This window comes from Miniopterus schreibersii, assembly GCF_964146895.1.
Source record: "Miniopterus schreibersii genome assembly, chromosome: X".
Taxonomy (NCBI): Eukaryota; Metazoa; Chordata; class Mammalia; order Chiroptera; family Miniopteridae; genus Miniopterus; species Miniopterus schreibersii.
This window is the reverse complement of record NC_138104.1, coordinates 22,016,849-22,039,591: the sequence shown is the minus strand read 5'-3', so window position 1 is coordinate 22,039,591 and position 22,743 is coordinate 22,016,849. Positions and strand designations below refer to the sequence as shown.

The following is a 22,743-nucleotide window of genomic DNA, read 5'->3' as shown; positions in this document are numbered from 1 at the left end:
GGTTTGTCCCTGCACCCCCAAATATAGTTATTTAATGCCTTTGCTGTAACCACACAACAATGTTTAATTTGTGGGTTATCCCATGCATACCAATCTTACCAGTGAGGTTAGGGTAGTTAGTCCCTAATCATTCAGCATCTTCTGTAAACAGTATTTCCTAGTGTGCTCTGCAGAATATACGTGTGTGTATATATTCCATTATATATGTATATATTCCATAATATATACATTCCATAATATATATTCCATTATATATATTCTATTATATAAGATTGGGAAATTCTGGAACTAAATTAAATGGGTTTCCTTTCTGCAGGACTTCTCAGAACACTTAATATGCCAAAAAGCACTATGACTCTCTAAGAAAGGCATATAATTTGCAGCATTTTACAACCTTATTTGACCACAGAACCCTTTTATGAAGAGCTTCGAGGGGCAGGGAGGTAGAGACAGTTCTTAGAATATACTGTGGGAAATACTGCTTCAAAAATCTTCCCTCAATGACTTCCAAGTAAGTAAGGCATAGAAGCCACCCAGGTAGAATATCCACTCCTTTGGAAGGCCCTATCTCTTCAGTTAGACCTAAGGAAAGTGTCTTGGGCATTGAAAGCAGAGGGATTCTCAGAACATCTCAGAACATCCACCTGGGCCATGTGAGACTCTCTTTATGTCAGTTCATTCAATCAACAAACATTTATAGAGCATCCACAATGTATCAGGAGCTGAGCATTAAAAAATGGTTAAGATTGCTTTAACTTTGCATAGTGGAGAGAGAGTTTTCAGAGATAGAATAACACGAAAAGATAACTCCTAAGTGTTGGAGTAGGCAGAGAGAGACATTTTAAAGACAAGGAACAGTATCAACAGTGGCACTGATGCCTGAAAAAGCATTGTTCTGCTCCCTTGAGCACTGCTCCTTGGCAGTTTTGTACACACACCATAGCATACACTGGCATTTTGTAACTTGTTCCCCAAAGAAATGGGAGCCAATGCTTGAAGTAGTTGGAGAAGGATTGCAGCTCTGTGTGATCTGCTGTAGGATAAAAATCCACCCATCACTGGACTGGAGCTTGCTTACAAGCAAGCATAGGAGGTGGAGGTGTCCCTTTATTTATTATTAGGAGCAGTCACAGAATGCCAAGGTATGGTATATCACCACAAAAATATTGGAAATTCAATCTAAGAATGATGGAGGTAAAGTAAAGGGAAGAGAGCTAACATGTGCTGATATATATGTAAATTGTCTGGCAATTTACATATTTATCTCATTTAATGGTGAGTTGTATGCATACACATTACATCATGTGTTTTAATTTACAGAGTGCTTTCATATCCATGATTTCCTTTAATCTTCATGCGAATCCTATGAGCATGGGTAAGGCAATTGTGATCAGCCCCTTTGTTCAGACACTGAAGGTATTTTATGAGGCAGAAAGTATAGACTGGTAATAATCCACACTTGTCTTATCTTATGGGGGACCAACATTCTCTTTAAAGCCAACAGAACCAGCCACTGTTCCAATTCCCTTGGAACATTTTTTGTCATATATTTACAGCTCCCTGTGCCCAAGAGAATGGTGCATCTGTCTGATGGAGACGCCTGACTGCATTCTTTCCCAGATATTAATATAGGTGGTACTTTAGTAGCATAACCAATGACATGAAGAACTTGATTTGGAAGAGAACAGATGGCAGCATCTTTCTTGGGCTAATTTTAGGATCCTGAAACAGTTCCTTTCTCACACAAACCATCAGCAGAATGAAAATAAGATAGCTATGTCACATGGAAAAGAGAAAAAATGTGGTGTAGTATGAGGCGAAGACAACAAAACAGAGACTTCAGTTCTCCCAGATCTGACTCTTTTCATAGAATACAAGGGTCACTTCAACCTCTTTTCAACATAATGAATGCTGAATACCAGTGTGAGGGTATCTAAGAAGAAATGAGTGAGGAAAGCTCATTCTAGTCACCTGCATTGAAAAACTAAGGTTGCATCATGTAATAGCTAAATTTATACACATAAGAATGCAGGACCTAGGTTCTAACATCTTTTCTTAGAAGATAAGAAAGCTGAGGCTAATTGACCATTTTACTTGGTAAGTCAGAAGCAGTTTGAATTTCAAAGCCTCAGAGTCCTGGTCCATTTACTTGTCTGCTGAAAAGACCTTTCTTTGAAAATAAGACATAAAGTACCAGATAGGAATTATGAGAGGTGGAGAAAGTGTCCCCCAAACAGAAATAATGCCTGACATATATAAGATGATCATCCAAGGATTTAGAACAAATGAAAAGTAGTTTTAAAAAAAACAAAAACCTACCTGTTTTCCATCCAGAGTGTAGAGTTTTTTGACAACCCCGGTCTCAAGTTTGATGGCTTCAGTGATATCAGTGAGGACTTGCTCAAAAGAGTGGGCTGTCTTCTTGTTCAGGAGCACACGCACAGCCTTCCGAGGCTTCACCCCACTGCGGATGATAGTCACCAGCTTGGGGCGCACAAAGTCTTTGTTCTCCCTGGCCTGGGCACTGTTGCTGCTAGCCAGGGACTGGGGGGCTTTCATATTGGCAGATGTCTTCACATTGACAGACCAGTTGGGATTGACATTCTTGGTGTACTCCACCTTTTTAAAGAAGTTGTCTGAGGAACAAACATAGCTTTCCCCTAAGGGAAGAAATAAGTGGTGATTAGTTTAATAGCAGGTATATGGGCTATTCTAACCAAACTAATGCACACTAATCTTGGAGTACGACTTTTGGAGAAATGGTGATAATAACCAACCTTACGTACAATTCCTAGGGCTCTCTAACAACTTGACTCATTCAAATTCAAGAGCAAGTAATCAGAAAAACATTCTTCATTATAATGGCATACCTAGTAGAAAAATCCTATAAAATTGAGTCCCCAGGACAACGAACACACCTAAGCATAATCTAACAATTAGGGTTCTTAAACTTGATACAGTTTTATTAGAATTGAAATGTTTATGTTCTTATCTAGGATGTTTGTTAACATCTAGGAGCATTACTAGAGTGTTTCCCACATGTCTATCTTCCCTAATGTTCCTATCCTGTTTCTGGACTCATAGCCATGCTCCCTTGTTGTATTATAAACCAAGGAGAACTTTCAAAATTAATATATTTGTATTCCAAAGTCAAGTGACCCAAGTAACCCTGCATATTGGATATATAGTATATACTTTCCAAGAAGCCACATTGTCCTTTGCACAGAGCACATGGCTAAGCAGCGGAAAACTGAAATGGGAAATATGTCTGTGTTGAATGTATATATGTGTGCATAATTGTGTCCTCTACTGCTCATCACCAGACCCAGCTGAAGAAACTGTCTGAATAACAACCTGTACACACACACACACACACACACACACACACACACACACACACAAACATTCCTTGTGTCTGCAAGTCATAGCTCTTGCTTGAGAAATACTCTTCCTTGTTTCCACTACCCACCCCTCATCTTTCTATCTTCCCAAATGCTGCACTGTGTATTCAGGGCTGTCTTCACCAGTGCTCACCCTTGGCTGTTGCATGTAATAAGGTGAAGATGTGAGAATATATTATACAGCCTGATTTATGGATTGGAAGGATTTAGTGTAATTTTCACATGTACCTTGGGCTAAAGGAAATGACTAATACAGTGGAAGAAATGCAGGGGCCAGAGGCAAAAGGAGGGGATTATACACTCGGAACTAGAAGCTGGAAAAAAGAAGAGAGGTAGACTCAGCCTGGGGGAGAGAGTATTGGAAAAGGTTGAATTTATTAAATAAAACACATTTGCCTCAAGGTATACAGAAGTTCATCCAGAGGTCAAGCTGCAGAAAATCAGTGTGATTTAATCAGGCTTAACCTATCAGTAATAACTATAAATAAATAATAAACAAACAAACAAACAAACAAACCAGCTCTAGCCAGTGCAAGGAAAGCATTAAACACAATTATACTCTGATGGCTCTTCTTCCTTTGGTCTCAGCAGGAGAAGCATGCAGAGACATTCAGAAACACCAGGCTGATAATTCACTCCCTTTGCAAATATTGATTGCTTTGCTGTAGCATCAAATTCTTTAAGTCATGTTAACTAATAAATTTCTCAGTTAATGCTGAGACACGATTCAGTCAGAATCTCTAGGGAACCTTTGAGGACATTTATGGGGATGTGTGGAGGGGGAGAATGAGTGGCTTCCAACACAACTCTGAATCCCAGAAGCTGCTAGTGTTCTCTCTTGCTTTGTATTCAAGCATGGACATCCTGTTGTGCACATGCACACATGATAGGGTGTTCAAAGACCTCAGCAAAAAGAAACCCTAATTTCTCTGGCTCCCTTGTTAGCTAATCCAAACCAACCCAAGTTATAGTCTAGGGTCTCATATATTTACAGCGAATATCACCCACACCCTAGAAACAGCCTTTTGCCTTAGCACTTCACCAATTTCACAGGCACCTTCCAAGAGGCCACTGCCTTTACGTCAGATGTTTTCCATAACTTGTCATATACTGTAAAACTCTGTTAGACAACTGGTGGTGTAGAAATGTGTGATGCTATATATTTGTGATTTCACTCATCTACAGTCTCTTCTGGAGAGTCAGCTGTGTAGCCCTATTAGGACTCTGGACTTTTTTTTTGCTCCCATCTCTTAAACCTCTTAAGCCTCTGAACTATGAGTATGATTAAGCATCCCCAGATGCAAATGAACATGATGGCAGAGAGCTATAGTATCATATGGCACCCAAGAACCTTCCAGAGGGTCCAGCCCTCAGCCAAATCTACATTAAGCACCTTCCAAAGTATATTTCAGTCTCTCCACTCTCTCTCCTTTGGCCCCAATCTGGAGTAATGGAAAAAGAGCAGCTGATGTGACGTCAATCAGAATGGGGTTCCCAGTACTTCCTAGTTGTATGTTGTTGGGCAAGTTACCCAGCCTCCCTTGGCTTCAGTTATTTGTAGGCAAAGTGGGGATGAAAATAACAATCCCTATCTCTTAAGGTTGTTTTGAGGCACAAATCAGACGATGTATGTAAAGTGCTGAGCTCAGAGCCTGGCACATAGTAAGCACTTGATAAATTCTAGCTATCCTAGTGACATCTTAATCCTTTCCAGTCCTAAAGTTCTATAAGGAAGAATTGTCTTCTTTTTTCCATCCCAAATAAGCTTTAGGAGACAAAGTTGTTATGGTAATTAAATGTCAAAGAAATAGGTGCACACCACTGAGGACTCTCCAATTCTACTACTGGAAAGACATCAAATGTGCTATTTCTCTAGACCAAGGCTTTCTTGTTCTGATTTTGCAAATATCTGCAACATCTGCTGCCAGAGCTTGGTGTTTCCTGCACATCCAGTTGCCTGGCACTCAGAGTTGGGTGAGGTGTATTGCATCTTTACACAGCTGGGTTCCCATTCTGCCACAGCTTCTAAAGGCCGTTTCCCACCCATTGGGAACCTAAAAGGAAAGCTGGTTTCAGAGATCCAAGCAAGGTGACAATTTGCTGGAAGTGACAAAGTGCTTCAGTGTGAGGGGTTAAGGAAATGAAATCATGGAAGTACAGCTGAAAAGGCAGGAAGGGAACAAGCTGTGGGCTCAATATGATCTAATGTCTACATCCCTTCACTTTTAAGAGGGCTCCATTTTCAAAAACATTAAACGTTTATACTTTCTCAGTGCAAAAACACTTCTGCCTGGGCTTTTTCCTTTTTTTCTGGGGCTTCATTACTCAAGAAGAAACATATTAAATGGTACTTTATTGTATTATCATACCTATTAATGAGGCATCTCTCCAAGGTATCTTAAAATTCTCCTCTTTGGCAATATGCTTGCTTTAATAGTCAGAGGATAAATTAGTGAGAAGGTATTTTCATCTCATTGGAACAAATGAGCTATGGCAAAACAAAAACTGAATCATAGCTAGGGTCAATATACAGCTCAGATTTTCTAAAAAGACTGTCTCAATTGTAAATATTCTGTCCTGTTGTCTGCATAATAACGATCAAAATATATACCCCTAAGGTTGCTCTGGATACACACACACAAGAAATTGAGGAAAGATTTGAACAGGATATGTGAGGGGAGGAGAAAGATTCAACAATGAAGACTAAGCAAGACAAAAGAAAAAGTCACTCATGGATCTCATTCACTGGGAATACAGCTAATAAGGGCCATGTTCTATATGACTGCTAAGACCAAGGATCTGTGGGAAAGCTGGTATCAGTAACCTGACTTTGGTCCCAAATTTTCCCCTTGCTACTTTCAGTATCTAATAGATACACAGTAGACTGGAGCATTAGACAAAGGAGTGCCAAAGGCCAGAATGATTATTAAACAATTGCTTTTTTAAATTTCATTTTAGGTTATATATTTAATAATGTGGCCATTTGGATATATAATATGTTCTATGTTCCACTATTCCTTTAATGTACAAAGCAAAAAACAAAAACAAGGATTTCTGCATTCCTAGGAACTCTCACCACTGTAGTTAGCTGAGGGGAGATCATCAAGATCACCTAATCCAGTATTTCCCAAGCCTAAGTGCTCATAAGAATTACCTGAGGAGATTTGTAAGAACATATATTCTGGAGCCCTAGCCCTGGGGCTTCTAATTCAATAGATCTAGGGTGTGGTCCAGAAATTCATATTTTTCTAAAGCTCTAAAAGATTCTTAAAGGCAGGCAGATATGGGAACCACTGGCTATTCCAACCCTTCACTAGCATCATCATCATCATCATTACTATTTTTACATCATTAACAAAGCTACAGGTTATTGTACCTATAGTTTTACCTCATCAATGTGTTTCTATATCCATTATCTAATTTTATTCTCACAACCACCATAATAAAGAAGGTAGGTGTTACTAGTTTCATTTTACAGATAAGTATATTACAATAGATACACAAAATGTGCTCTATACATACATGGAATATTATTCCTCAGTAAAAAATGAAGTAATGATACATAGTATAATATGGATAAACATTGTCAACATTTTTCTAAGTGAAAGAAGCCAGTCACAAAAAGTACATAGTGTATGATTCAATTTATATAAAATGTCCAGAATCAGAAAATCTATAGAGACATAAAGTAGATTCATTGTTGCTTAGGGCTAGAGAGAATAAGGGAGATAGTAAGTGGCAACTAACTGCTACAGGGTTTCTTTTCAGGGTGATGAAAATGGTCAAAAATTAGATTTCATAACGATGGTTGCACCACTTGGTAAATTTTCTAAAAATTGTCAAATTGCAGACATATATGGGTGAATTTTATAGTATACAAATTATACCTTAATAAAGTTGTTTTCTTAAGACAACTTGTTTTAAAAAGAGAGAACATTAGTCATAGTGATGATAAGGACAAACCTATGGTCATATAGCTAACCTCTATAAAGCAGGATGACTCAGATAGTAATTGCTACCTTTTATTGAGTGCTACTGTGTGCCAGGCAGAATATGAAACCCTTAATATCCATTGTCTTACTTAATTCTCAAAGCAGTTATTCCCACTTTGCAGATGAAAAATTGAGGCTCAGGCAGTCAAGATGGTTTCCCCAAGGTCACACAAACTAGCAGCTGACAGATCTTGGATTTGAAGCAAGTCTGATTCCAAAGACTTCTTTTCCCATAATTACCTTCTGCCTCTAAGACTACAACTCAATGCCCCTGATTTTTCACCCAAGGATCTCTCTAAACATTTTCAATTTGAACTCTCATGGAAAGCAATGTGTATGATTTTTTAAAACCTTTCATTCAACATATTCCAAACGACCAAAGTGAGAGACTTCTGCCCTCTATTCCTAGATGAGGTAGTTCCAAAGGACAAAAAGGGAGGGAAAAGACCCCTTTTCTTTATTCTCCTCATGCCAATGCCCTTTTTTATCTTGCTCTATGGTAGTGGGAAAACCGGTCACATTTCTCACCACTATCCCAGAGATACCTCAGAATTTCCTTGACTAAGTCAGCAGTACTCAGGAGTCTGGGGGTCACTGAGGGCCACTGCAGCTTGTGGTTGTAGATGACATGAATAAATGTAACTCAGTCATATTCACACTTTACATAATATGGTAATTCACCAGGAAGCATTATCACTGAACCCAGGAGTGGTAAATGAGAGGAGTCCAATCTAGCAAGACTCAAAAAGATTGAGAGAAAAGGAAGCTACAGTCTTCAAAATTACGTTTATTACCTATATTGAACTGAGATTATTATAACACACACACACAAATCCAGGAGGCAGGAATCAATACCAAGGGCTTATACTTGAGCAACACATGTTATAAAATAGATTTTGGGCGGAAACCTGTGCATGGCAACTTATATCAAACACAAGAACATCCAAATGCTTACTCTGAATAAAACGTCACTTGGCTCAGAAGTCTGCAGTATTGTCTATTGTGGTCTTTCAAAGATAGCAGCTAGTGAAAATGAGGATATATTGGGTGATTTGGGTTGCTTTATTTGTGAAAATTATTACAGAAAAAAAACTAAAGTTCAACTGAGATGTGTATTTTATGGTGACAAAAGACACACTTTATTGATTACTCTGTTGGACAGCTCCCTCAATCTAGTTTGAAGCCCTTCCTCCAGTTTGCCCTGGCTTTCCTTTATTTTAAGATATACACTAGGATGGCCAATCCTTCAACGTTCAGGGAAAGCCTAGGATTAACCTCTGCCTGGACATCCAGCACATGATCAAATAACCTAAGTCTCCTCATCATTGTTTCCCAAGGTCAGTTATGTAGAAAAACCTTGGACTTGAACACTGAGACCTAGATCCAGTAACCATATGGACACTGTTATAAGTAACTGGCCCCAAATCACTTGAACTGACTTGAGAAACAGCAGCTGCTTGCAAGAATGTGGTATTGTACAAGGGAAGCCCTCATGCTCCTTTGTCTAGGAACACAGGAAACCTAGAAGCAGTGAAGTGGAGGTGGGGCACTCTCACACCAAGTCATTGAACGTGCTGTTTCTGCTTCCTTGTTGGCTGTTTCATAATTGATTTCCCTAGAGATCTGCCTGCTCTAAAGACACCTTTGCACAAGGAATGGAAGGAGTGAGGAGCAAAGGCTGGAGAGTAGGAGAGAGGTTAGTCAGGGGCATTTTCATTATCACCACTTCTTGAGGCTGTCCTTTAAAGCATTGTGTTCAGGTAAAACTGATCACATGTTATATCAATTTAAAAGTGGGGATAGGGAGGCATCATTAATATAATTTATTTGATAAAGTAAAATATAAGAACACACCTCAAGATCTATTTTCTAAATGACTACCAAAAAAAGACTTCATGAATGAGCAAGTTTTGGTAAGAGCTCGGCCTCTGTTTTTGGTGGGTACACAGGTTGTCAGGATTTTCAGAAATCTAGTCATAAAATTCAATTGCAAAACCAAAATGTAGAGAGGATTTAAAAGGATTTAGGTACAGTTAGTCAGTTCCTATTCTAATAGGAATAGTGTTTATTTAAATACCAGGAATACCTACAGCTTTCTTTGATATTTCTCTCAGTGACCTCAGCTTTAGGGACACACCCTGAAGTGGGCTTTTTAGAAGCAACAGCTGAGCAATGACCACTTACCTAAAAGTATAATCCTTTGTGAACATATTCAAGAAGTCCTACTTTTAGGATGCATATTTCCATGAGTTGCAATTCACAAATAGTCTTTTAGCAGTTCAAAGGACATTTGGGTATATTTTCTTTCTGTTAACCCAATCAAACTTCTTTCCTCATTTAACACCCTTAATGATTTCATTGTCTGCCTTGATAGTGCTACTTAGATTTAATTATTAAGGTCTAGAGTAAATGACACAGTTCAGATTTTCTTTTGTAAATCCTCATGGTAAGCACAATGCATTATCACCACCATCTATACTTCAACCCCAGCAGAGACTGAAGGGCATGAAGGGTAATGGCTAATGTCTCTGCTGATGCCTATAGAATCAGAAGCCTGAGCATCAACCTGGTGTTTGACAAATGTATTTTCAATGAAATCCAAAAAATGTAACCATTACCAATGATGCCACCTCCCACCAAAGGCCACCACCCACTCCTTGAATTACCTTCCTCCAGTTCATCCATGCTTCCAATTTTCCTGGATCCATCAATGGTGTAAATGTAACGCACTCCCTGAGGCAGGTTGATGTTGTCAGACAGAGATCGAGTCAGGTCAGCCAGCAAGGCATCAAAGCTGCGAAAACGGTCAGAGGACACAGCGTACACAATCCCCTTGAAGTAGCGGTCCCCATTGCGGTAGAAACGTACCTTCTTGGCTTTCTTCTCATTGCTCAGTGCCTGCAAGGTTCTGGTTCGGTAGAAGCTACAATGGGCGCTGTGCGTGGGGCTAGGCAGCCCATTCATCCGTGAGCCTCGCATGTTCCTGGATGTCTTATCTCTTTCGTCAAAATGTCCAAAATCAAGTTCCATATTTTGGTGGAACCTCAAATACCTGAGTGTTGGAGAAAAGGGTCAGGGTAAAAAGAGGCAAAAAAAAAAAAAAAAAAAAAGAGACAAAAAAAAAAGCAGTGAGGAGAAAAAGAATCAACTATTAGCCAGATCCAGATCTGCAATCTGCTGCTTGTGAAAAGAACTGGTTGAAAAAGCCCGTGACCCATCTGCTGCTTGCCCCTGAGCTGCAGGAATATTGATCTTAATAGAGAAGAAGGAGGGGCTAAGGGAGTGCTGGTGGTTGTGGGGGTTGGGGTGAGAGATAGAAAGAGGCAGTTTTGGCACTGTTCCAAGCAGAGGAGTAGGAGGGATTTTGAAATAGCTTAAAATCCTGGGACCTACTGACACTGGCTCCTATCAAATTGTAACTTCAGGCTAAATACATTAAAACTGGCATCTGTTTCCTCACACATGCTCACATGACTAACAGTTGTAAATGAATCCATAGCCTAACAAAATTCCCCTTGAAGAGAACAGAAAGAGATAGCCAAGGTTAGCATCTCCAGCTTAGGAAGCAATTTTTGCATCTCAGTAAAATGACTACAAAGGGGAGTGTTTTAATTTTATTCCTAACTCTCTTTCCTGCTCTAATGTGTGCATACCCTCCCTCCAGAATAAACTATGATTCTCCTCTAAAGGGACAGCCTCCAGGGAATAGCCAGTGTCTTTGTGCTATTCATCAAACCCTTTCCCCACCAAGCTGGTATAGCTACACAAAATTCATAAGAAATAAGCTGGGAAAAAAAGATTAGAAAAATCAGTTACTTGACAAGTTATTAGCTCTGCTTCCATTTGGTTCCATTTGGTCACAAATCCTTTTCTATTTTTATTTAGATGCTTTATCCCCCTTCCCACCTATGCAGCCCCACCTCTTAATGGAATAATTTAATTGTTTAAAAGACTCCCAAATGGGTCCCTGAACAGCATATGGGGTCTTTAGAAGCAAGCACATCTTTCATTGTTCAGTAATTCTACCCTGATTGAAGGGGCATTTTGCCTTCGCAGCAGGCAATTCACCCCAAATGTGTCTATTGCCCAGGTGTGTTACAAGAGGGAAAAGATGGTCATCTGTCAGATTTGCTTTACCCCCTTCTGTTGGAAAAAAAAAAAAAGAAAGAAAAGAAAAGAAAACCAAAACATGAAACCAAATACAACAGAAGTCTCAAAAGCTAGCAAAGGTAGTGACAGCTTAGGAAACAAACTATTAACATGCATCTCACAGATGGGGATAAAAGGACTCACAAAGCAAGCGGGGCTCAGCTGCTATACACTGCCACATTGAAATATTTGCAAGGGACCAGAAGGACAGGAGATAAAGGAGGACTGGTGCCTAGTAGGTTTGCCAGACTCAGTCCCCTTTTTCTTCCAATGTCACCATGACCTGTGCTGAGCTCAGCATTGTCTCTGTCAGACAACCTGCAGTGGTAAGAGACCCCACCTCCTCAATACAAGCAGCAAGCATTTCCCCAGGCATGCTAGTAAGCTTGGCTTTGCTCTAGTGTCAGGGGTGGTATTATTCTAAATCAACATCACGATGAAAACAAAGGAACATCAAACTCACTTTTTCAAAGGAAAATTCCAGGTGAGGCTTAGGGAAAAAAATCCACAAATAAGGCAGGTAAAGCAGGGAGAAAAGGGGCAAGGAGAGAGAGAGCGAGGGAAGGAGGGAGGGAGGGAGGGAGGGGGGAGAGAGGGGGAGAGAGAGAGAGAGAGAGAGAGAGAGAGAGAGAGAGAGAGAGAGAGAGAGAGAGAGAGAGAGAGGGAGAGAGGACTTTGCCTTGTGCGTTTCCCGTTTGACATCTGTTACATTCTTCCTGAAAATAACTTGAAAGCCCCACTCACCGGTTTTCTGCTGGTTGGGTGGAGATGCTGAGAGAAAGAAAACCAATCTCTCTATGCCTTTGTTGTCTGAGCTCCAAGCAAGAAATTCCTGCCAGGGTGGATAGATGCCTTCTAGGTCCTAGTGCCTTGTCCAGCTTTTCCCCTATACTCAGGCTTAGTGAATCCCCTCAACCTCCTATAATTAATTGCTTGTTGTTGTTGTTTTCAATTCACAGACTGCATTAACAGCTAGAAAGGTTTCATTTATAACCAACAGGAAATTTCAGGGTAGCAAAAAGATTGCACAGGCAAGTTTAGAATGCTCTAATAAGCAATGTGCTAGCCTTTTCTTTTACAGAATTGGTAATTTCACTTAGCCAAAACCTTGACTTAATCTGCCTGGTGGCTGGACTCAGTCAAACCAGGCTTCTTAGAAATTGTTGCTCTCTTCTTTTCACCTTCTTGAGAGAAAACAATAAAATCAGCAAGTTCTTTAGGGAATTTTAATCCACTCATCCAACAACTGAGTATTTTTTAAATGAGGACCATGGAGTACACTAAGAAGGAGTAGGAAACAGAAAAGGGAAAAGAGTTCCAGAATTTCATGGAGGATGCAGTTGAAAAAGGAGTCCAAAAACCTTTTAGCTTTGTGTAGTAATTTGGTTAATGGGATCTCCGAAATTTACCTTTGAGAGTTTGAAAGTTGAATCCAACCCAGAGACATTTCTTTGTAAACTGAGTCTGATTTCTACAAGATAAATGTTAACAGCTTTCTCCTCAAACTCCCTATTTGTTACGAATTGGCTTCTTTATATCAGATATGTTAGAAAGAGCAAGGAAGCATCCAAATTGAATTCATAAAATCTAGCCAAAATATAAGAATAAAGAAGAGAAAGGTGAGAGACATGAGTGGGGTGGGCTACCATTTTCACAACTGAGGTTATACCCATTAATATTTAACAACCTTGAACTACCATGGTTCTATTTTTACTTGGCTTCCAGGAAGTTCAGACATATACCATGCTCATTAATTATCTTATATCTGATTCCAAGTATAAATAGCCACGTGTGTGTGTGTGTGTGTGTGTGTGTGTGTGTGTGTGTGTGGCTGTTAATGATTTACACTTAAGGACTTTCCGTGCATGTGTTTTACTGTAAGCTGCCTCTAAGTGGGATAAAAATAATATAATTTTTTTTTTCTCTGGAAGGTGTTGGCTCAGCAAAGCCTAAACTATCTATGTTAGCTGGGTGGTCAGCCTCAAATGTGCAACCTGTATAGTCAAGTCTCCTGGTTTCTAAATAAGTTCCTGAGGGAATGACATGTGTCTCTCTCTTGTTCTTTTCCATTTGTTTCTGCCTTACATTTTGGCCACCTCTTGAAAAACCAGGGTTATTCAGGTCAGGTACACAGAAAGACCAAGGAATGGGAGCAGGGAAATATGGAAAGTCCAACCAATGGCTGCAATTTCCTTGTACAGCAAGGCCAGTGTCTTAATTTTTTTTTTCTTGCACATCATAAGCATTCTGTGAATATAAGCAATTGATTTTGTATCAAAATTAAAAGAAATTTTATTTCCAGGGAAGATATAAAAATAGATAGAATTTTAAAACTTAAAAATAAAGGATTTAGAATAAACTTTGGAGGAAATTTTCTCATAAGATTTGCAACATTACAATGGAAGCTGCAAAATGCTTCTATGAGACCATCTAGTATAGATGACTCTGCTTTACACACACCAGAGAACAGAGAGGTGAACAAAATCAATGTTTCCCAGTGTGAGGTATGTAGATGTTAATAGGTATTCTTTAAAAACAGGAAAAAAAAGGTTGTGTTTCAAAAGCCTTTCAAAAGTGATGGGCTACACAAAACCAGTTTTCTTTATCATAAAATTTCTCAGGGCCTTTAATATACTTAAAATATGGCACAAGTCTCCATAAAGACAACTTAGTATAAAGAGCTTACCCTTTTTTTTAAAGCTCAGAACCTACCCACCCCCAGCCCCAAGCATTTCATGGACTAATGTTCTGTGGGGAAAACTTTTGCAAAAACTGGACTAGATCATTTCACAAGCATATTTTTTTCTCAAAGAACTCTCAGCCACTCACCAAGTCATTTTCTCTCATGTCTTCAGAGAAGGATCACTAGTAAAAGAGAAGGTCTCAGGCATGAGTCCAGGGGGAAAGTACTTCTTTGTATATGGAAGTCAATGTTGAAGATCAAGGGAACATTATGGTCAAGGGTTCAATGATTGAAGGAAAAGTGCAAAAACCCCACTGTGGGAAACGCAGCAGTAAGATCTTTTGAGTAATTACCATGTGCCCAGTACCACAGACAAAATGCACAGTAGGATACATCAGTCAGTGCTCCTGAGGGGCTTGAATATTCATTGAGGAGACAGGGCAAGAATGTGTATCTTTCAAAAATCATGAAGGAGAAGGAGTTAGATCTTTCTTGATATGTTGTGGTCTGGATTACTCAAACTCAGCTTAAAGATCAGGGTCAGAGTTACCTATAAGGGAGCACCCATACCACTGTCAGCTGATTTCTCAACAGAAACTTTGCAGGCCAGAAAGGAATGGCAAGAAATATTCAAAGTGATGAAAAATAAGGACCTACAACCAAGATTATTCTACCCAGCAAAGCTATCATTTAGAACTGAAGGTCAGATAAAGAGCTTCACAGATAAGAAAAAGCTAAAGGAGTTCACCACCACCAGACCAGTATTACATGAAATGTTGAAGGGTCTTCTTTAAGAAGAAGCTAATGAACAAAATAAACTGACAAACAAAATAGACCCGGAGACATTGAAGCAAGCAACAGATTGTCATATCTCAGAGGGAAGAGGGAAGGGGGGGTGGGGGTGGGAAGAGATTAACCAAAGAAGTTATATGCATATATGCATAACCCATGGACACAGACAATAATGGGTGAAGGCCTGGGGAGGGGGTGTGAGCGAGGCAGAGGGGGTCAATGGGGGGGGGGGAAATGGGATGCCTGTAATACTTTCAACAATAAAGATAAATTTTTTAAAACCTAGAGAATTAATTTAATGTTAATTATAATTTAATGCTAAACAGAGCGGCAAAAATCAAGTCTGAAGGTATTAGGTGTTGGTGAGGATATAAGCAATCAGATCCTTTATATCTACTGTTGGAAGTATTAATTGATATATGATCTTTGAGAACCAGTTTGACAGTATCTAGAAATCTGAAAGGAAGAAAAAAAAGATCAGGGTCAGGAAACAAGACCATCCATCATACACACACACACACACACACACACACACACACACTCATTAGCTTATATTACCTATCAAAAAAACACAGAGAGTAGAACCTGGGATGGGGTAAGAAAACAGGAAGTGAGGATGGAAATATATACAAATTGTTTATGGGGATCATAAAACTATAAAGTACTTAGGAATAAATCCAACAAATATGTGTAGGACCTTTATTGAGAAAATCAAAAATTTGGAAAACATAACAGGAGCTGTAAATAAATGTTGAGCCAGACCATGCTCATGGATGGCAAGATGCTATACTGTAAGGATATCAATTCTCCCCAGAGTAATCTATATAAAGAAATTCCAATTAAAAACTCCAACAGAAAATTTTTTGTGAAATTCACAAATATTAGTTACTGTGAAATATCTGTTATTGTGAGGATTAAATTAGTAAATATATGTAAAGTGCTTAGAACAAACCCTGGCACATAATATGTATAAGTATTAGCTTTATTACCCCCCCAAATATTCACATGCCAACTCCTTCAATTCTTTCAAATCTTTCTTCAAATATCAATTTCTTAATGTGACCAGCCTAGACTACCCTATTTAAAGTTACCATCATTCCTCCTAACCTAATACTCCAAATTTCCCTTATACTGGTCAGTTTTTTCCATAACATTTGTCATCTTCCAACATACTACATAATATATCTATTTATTATGTTTATTATATGTCTCCCCAAAGTAAGATACAAACTCAACAAGAGCAGAAATATTCTAAACAATTTAATAAAATATAATTCACAATACCATTAGTAATAATTTTATTTGTTTTAATATTGTATTCAAAGCCCCTAGAACAATGTTTAGAAAATAGTTGTAGAGGTATTTGTTTAATTGGATAGAGTAAGGAAAGCATGGAATATTCAATAGATGGGATTGGAACAATTAACTTTCATATGGAAAAATATTAAAGTAGATCTCCACTTCACACCATACATAAAAATAAACTGCAGATGTTTTAAAGACCCAATTATAAAGAACAGAACTTTAAAGTTATTAGAAGAAAATCTAGGAGACTCTCTTTAAATCCATGTGATAAAAAAGACCTTAACCAAGAGGCAAAAAGCAGAAACCTTACAGAAAAATATTGGTAGATTTGATTACATGAAAATTTAAAGGATTAATGTCCTGATATATAATCGATATATGTATATATGTGTATGTGTGTGTGTGTGTATATATATATATACATATATATATATATATATAAAGTTGTACCATATCAATAAGAAAAAGGCAAAACTACAATAGAAAATGAACAAACAATATGTCCATGGCCAATAATCATGTGAAAATACACTCAACTACATACTTAACCAGGGAAATACAAGTTAAAACAGAAAATACATATTTCACAATTAGGTTAATAGAAATTTTAAATTATGGCATACCGCCAGGCTGGGTGTGGCTCAGTGGTTGAGAGTTGACCTAGGATCCAGGCAATCGGGGTTGATTCCTGGTCAGGGCACATGCCCGGGTTGTGGGCTCGATCAATGACTCTCTCATCATTGATGTTTCTTTCTTTCTCTCTCTCTCTCCCTCTCCTTTCCTGTCTCTGAAATCAATAAAGATATATTTTTTAAATAAATAAATAAATAAATAAATAAATAAATAAATAAATAAATAAATAAATAAATAAATAATGGCATACCAAATATAGGCAAAAAACAGCTGAAACTTTCATACAATGTTGGAGGAAACATAAATTGGCTCAATTTTGGAGAGTAGGTTTCAGTCGTAGCTAGTAAAGTTGAAAATGTATATCAACCTATGACCCTGAAATTTAATTTCTAGATATCCATCCTAGGGAAATTCTCATTCATGTGTTCAAGGAGAAAGTTACAAGGATATTCATAAAAGCATTACTTTAAATGCTGAAAATGAAAACAAACTGAACTCCCATCATTGGCATACAGCTTCGATTACTGGTTATTAATACATGAAATGATACATAAAATAAATGTGTGCTATGTATAAGTGGTGGTGCACAGATTTCTGTGCAGCCATAGTTTTTATTTCCCTGGAAATAAAGTGCCAAGTGCAATTGCCGAGTTATATAACTATAAGTTTAGTTTTGTAAGAAGCTGCCAAACTGTTTTGTAGAATGGCTTAATGTATGAGAGATTCCCACCACCAATGTATCAGATCCAATATCTCTGCATCCTCACCAGCATTTGGTATTTTTATTTTAGCCATTCTAATAGGTGTGTAATGATATCCCGTTGTGATTTTAATTTTTACTTCCCTAATATGTAATAGTGGTGACCATCTTTTCATGTTACTTGCTAACTGTGTACCTTCTTTGGTGAGATGACTCTTTGTTTGCCCATTTTCTTATTGGATTGTTTGGTGTGTATTTTTTTAATGATGAGTTTTGAGAGTGCATTATATATTTTAGGTAAGTCCTTTGTCAGATATGTAGTTTGCAAGTGTTCTCTCAATCTGTAGTTTGCATTTTCATCCTCTTAACATGGTCTTTTATAGAGCAAAGTTTTTTAATTTGTTCAGTTTTTATAGCTTGTGCTTTTGTTGTCATGTCTAAGAACTCTTCATGAAGCATAGGTCCTGCAGTTTTCTCCTATGTTATATTCTAAAAGCTTTATAGATGTATATTTTGCATTTAAATCTTTGATCCTTTTTGAGTTAATTTTTTATAAGGTGTAAGGTTTAGATCATAGTTCTTTTTTTGTCTATAAATATGAAACTGCTCCAGCACCATTTGTTGAAAAGAATAGTTTTCCTCCACTGAGTTGCTTTTTTACTTTTGTCAAAATTCAGTTGAGTATATCTATGTAAGTCTATTTCTGTGTTCTCTATTCTAGCCCATAGGTCTATGTGTCTACCCTTCCTCCAATATTAAATAGCCTTCATTACTGTAGCTATAAAGAAAAGTTTTGAAATCAGGTAGACTGATTTCTCCCATTTTATTCTTCTTTTTAAAAATTGTTGTAGTTATTCTAGGTCCCTTGTCCTTCCATACAAATTTTATAATAACCTAGGTTGTATCTATAAAACATCTTGCTGAGATTCTTGATAGAAATTGTGTTAAACTTATATACCAATTTGAAAAAAATTTACATCTTTACTATATTGTCTTCCAATCCATGTACATGGTATGACTCTCCATTTATTTAAATCTTCTTTGATTTATTTCCTTACTGTTTAGTACTTTTCATCATATAAATCCTATACATGTTTTGTTGGATTTATTTCTATTTCTTTTTTTAAGGACTGTAAATAGTATTGTACTTAAAATTTTGCTTTCCATATGTTGTTAGTATATAGAAAACAACTGATTTTTGTTTGTTGATCTTATATTACATAACCATGCTGAATTCACTTATTAGTTTCAGAAGTTTTTGTAATTATCTAGAGACTTTTCTACACTGATCACTATGTCATCTTCAAATACAGACAATTTTATTTATTCTTTTCCAATCAGAATGTCTTTTATTTTTGTTTTTGGCCTTACTGTACTGGCCAAAAATTCTAGTTCTGTATTGAATAACATGGTGAGAATGGACATACTTGCCTTTTTCCCAATTTTACCTTGAAAGCATTTAGCCTTTCACCATTAAGTGTGAAATTAACTGTGAGTTTTTGTATTTGTTCTTGTTCTTGTTTTTGTAGATGTTCTAAATCAAATTGAGCAAGTTCTCCTTAATTCTTAGAGTTTTCTAAAGGTATTTCTTTTTTAAATCATGAATGGGTGTTCAATTTTGTCAAATGCTTTTTTTGCATCTATTAATTTTAGCATGTGATTTTTCTTGTGTAGTCTGTTAATATGATTGATTATATAGATTGATTTTCAAAATCTGTATAATTTTGCATGTCTGATATATTTCTTAATGATTTTTTAAATTTGAAGCAAATATGAATTATGGTAATTTTCTGTATTTCTTGAAAAGAATAATTAAAAAATCACACAGACAAGTAAAAATTTAAGTAACGTGTTAGCTATCAGGTAATTAAGAAAATATGTGACAGAGGGACATATAGCTACATAGGGAAAAAAAAAAAAAAGTTAGAAAGTGCAGTAGTATTCAACTCTGGCTTCACAATAGAATCAAATGGAAAGCCTTTACAAAATATTATTGACTATGATTTAATTGATCTGGTGGGGTTCCCAAACATTATTTTGTACAGCCAAGTTTGAGAACCACTGGTATAGTGAAAAAAACCTAATAAGGTGGACTTTGGAGTCAGATATGAGTTCAGATCAGAGTCTCACAGCTTATTAGTTGCATGACCTTAATCAAATTAGTGGTGATTATCTATAAAATAAGGATAATATGAGGATTGTTTTGAAAAATAAATAAAAAATTATATGTAAAGTTCCTAGTAGTGTGCATGGTATGTATAAAAATAGATACACCAGATTCCCAGAATATAGAAGTATGTACAACTTATGGGAAGTATCCATAGAGAGAGGAACCACATCCTTTTTGCCTTTTTGCCCCTTTTTTCCATCCTCTTGGCTGAAATGTGAGTAACATGATTTGTGTTCAAGCAGCCATCTTACATCAGAAAGTAGAAGCCAGGTATTGAGAATGGCAGAACAAGAGAGACTGGAGCCTGGTGATCAGCCCTGGGAATCTTCCTTACAAACTTTGTTTATGTAACAGAGAAATAAGCTTATACCTTCCCTGAGCCACTGCTATTTATAGTTTCTTCACTTGCTCTATTCTACCTGACACAACAGAAAAATGTTTCAATATATAGTCATTATTGAAATACTTCTTAGTGGACCAAACCTGAGAAGAATCCTTGAAAGACGAGAAGTAGTTTGGTTTTGATTAAATAGGAAAAACACAGACCAGGACATATATAGAAGAGCATGGTAGAGTATTCTTATAGATGGATAGATGGTGAAAGTATCCCAGGAGTTCTCCATGCCAAAAGGTAAAAAGTAGGATGAAGGAGTGGTCTTAGAGGCAGCTATTCAATATCGCAGGAAGAAAATTTAGAAGACTCAACTTCTGTTCATCCTTCTTCCCACCACATGGACTAGCAAGCAGTAACAGAGGGACCTGTCTTCAAGCGAAAGCAATGAGTATAGGAACTCAAGGCCATGAGATAGTCTAGCATCCTGGGTGATGGGCAATGGCCACATAGATGTATTTATGAAAAATAAAGAGGCACACAGATTCATCAAGGTACCCTTTTTATGGCATCATGTTCTCCATCTTACACACACTGATTGAAAACAACAGCTACATCTATTCCCGCTATTATCTGAAACAGGCTGCATAAACAGAGGGAACAGTCTAAAAAGACATCTCAACTACAGAGAGAAGCATATAATAAGAGAATCACCAGGCATTTAAACAAATCAAATACCATGAAACAGAGACAATGAACTCAACACATAAGACTTTCATCATAGAAATAAATAGGGTCCTCAGAACATGAACATAAAATGATAATAAAAACCTCAGAATGATAAGAAAAGATACCACATTCATGAAAAAACAAGTAATTATGAAACAAAAATAAGTAAATATGAAAAATTAAGAGGTTTCAAAAAATACATAACAGGTTAAATTAAAATGTCAATAGAAGGACTGAACGACAATTTGTGATGAATACAAACAGTGATTAAATCAGTGGTCTGGAAAACTGGGCTGAGGAGTTCTCCCAGACAATAAGATAAAGGATAAAGGAATGGAAAGTAGAAAAGAAAGGCACAAAAAATAGATCAATCAAGAAATTTTAACATTTGTCTCACAGGAGTTCCATTGAGTAAAAAGGAAGAGAATGAATAGGATCAAATATTTGAAGAATATCAAAACAAAAAAACAAAAACATTTCCAGAATTGAAGTCATGAATCCTCAGATTGAAAGGGCCCTCTAAAATGCCAAGGATGACAGCTGATTTCTCAACAGAGACTCTTCAGGCCAGAAGGGAGTGGCATGAAGTTCTGCAAGTAAAGAAAAGCAAGAACATGCAACCAAGATTGCTTTATCCAGCAAGGATATCATTTAAATTTGAAGGTGAAATAAAAAGCTTCCCAGACAAAAAAAGGCTAAAGGAGTTCAGTACCACTAAACCAGCATTGCAAGAAATGCTAAAAGGACTGTTGTAAGAGAAAGAAAGAATAGCGAGAGAAAGGTACATCAGCATACAGGGGGAAAATGGCATTAAATAAGTTCATATCAATAGTAACTTTAAATGTAAATGGAATAAATGGGCCAATCAAAAGACAAAGGGTAGCTGAATGGATAAGAAAACAGAACCCAAATATATGCTGTCTACAAGAGACCCACCTGAGAGCAAAAGACTCACACAGGCTAAAAGTGAAGGGGTGGAGTAAAATATTCCATGCAAATGGAAAGGAAAAGAAAGCTGGAGTAGCAATTCTTATTTCTGACAAAACAGACTTCAAAATAAAAACCATATCAGGAGACAAAGATGGTCACTACACATTACTAAAGGGATCAATCCAACAGGAGGAAATAACCCTTATAAACATTTATGCACCCAATACAGGAGCACCTAAATATATAAAAAATCTCTTGGGGGACTTCAAAGGGGAGACTGACAGCAACACAATCATACTGGGGGAATTTAACACCCCACTGTCAGCATTGGACAGATCATCAAGATGAAAAATCAACAGGGAAACACAGACCTTAAATGAATCACCAGACCTAATGGATTTAATTGAGATTTAGAGAACATTTCACACCAAAGCATCAGAATACACATTTTTCTCAAGTGCACATGGAACATTCTCAAAAATAGACCACATGTTAGGGCACAAGGCAAGTCTCTACAAATATAAGAAGATTGAAATCCTATCAAGCATCTTCTCGGATCACAATGCCATGAAACGACAAATCAACCACTATAAAAAAACTCAAAAATATTCAAACACATGGAGGCTAAATAGCATGTTATTAAACAATGAATGGGTTACCAATCAGATCAAGGAAGAAATCAAACACTTCATGGAAAGTAATGAAAATGAACAGAAAACAACCCAAAACCTATGGGACACAGCAAAAGCAGTCCTGAGAGGAAAATTCATAGCATTACAGGCCTATCTCAAGAGACAAGAAAAAGATCTAATGAACCATCTAACACAACAACTAAAAGAACTAGAACGAGAACAGCAAGAAAAGCCCCGAGCAAGTAGAAGGAAGGAAATAATAAAAATTAGAGCAGATATTAGTGACATAGAGACTA

General features: G+C 37.3%; 1 protein-coding gene across 7 annotated transcripts in view; it reads right to left on the bottom strand.

Annotated features, from left to right (window-relative positions):
- The window catches only part of DCX (doublecortin), a 332,588-nt gene that overhangs the window by 116,291 nt on the left and 193,554 nt on the right, over window positions 1-22,743 (bottom strand). For 3 of the 7 annotated variants that reach the window (XM_081125021.1, XM_081125026.1, XM_081125025.1), the window contains exons 1-3: window positions 12,287-12,369; window positions 10,060-10,445; window positions 2,320-2,660 (exon numbers count right to left, since the gene is read on the bottom strand). In XM_081125021.1, coding sequence (XP_080981147.1) covers window positions 2,320-2,660; window positions 10,060-10,423 — 705 coding nt within the window. In that variant the 5' untranslated portion in view covers window positions 10,424-10,445; window positions 12,287-12,369. Of the gene's footprint in view, window positions 1-2,319; window positions 2,661-10,059; window positions 10,446-12,005; window positions 12,208-12,286; window positions 12,370-22,743 lie in introns of those variants that run through there. The other 4 variants (XM_081125022.1, XM_081125023.1, XM_081125027.1 and 1 more) reach the window with 3 other exon arrangements.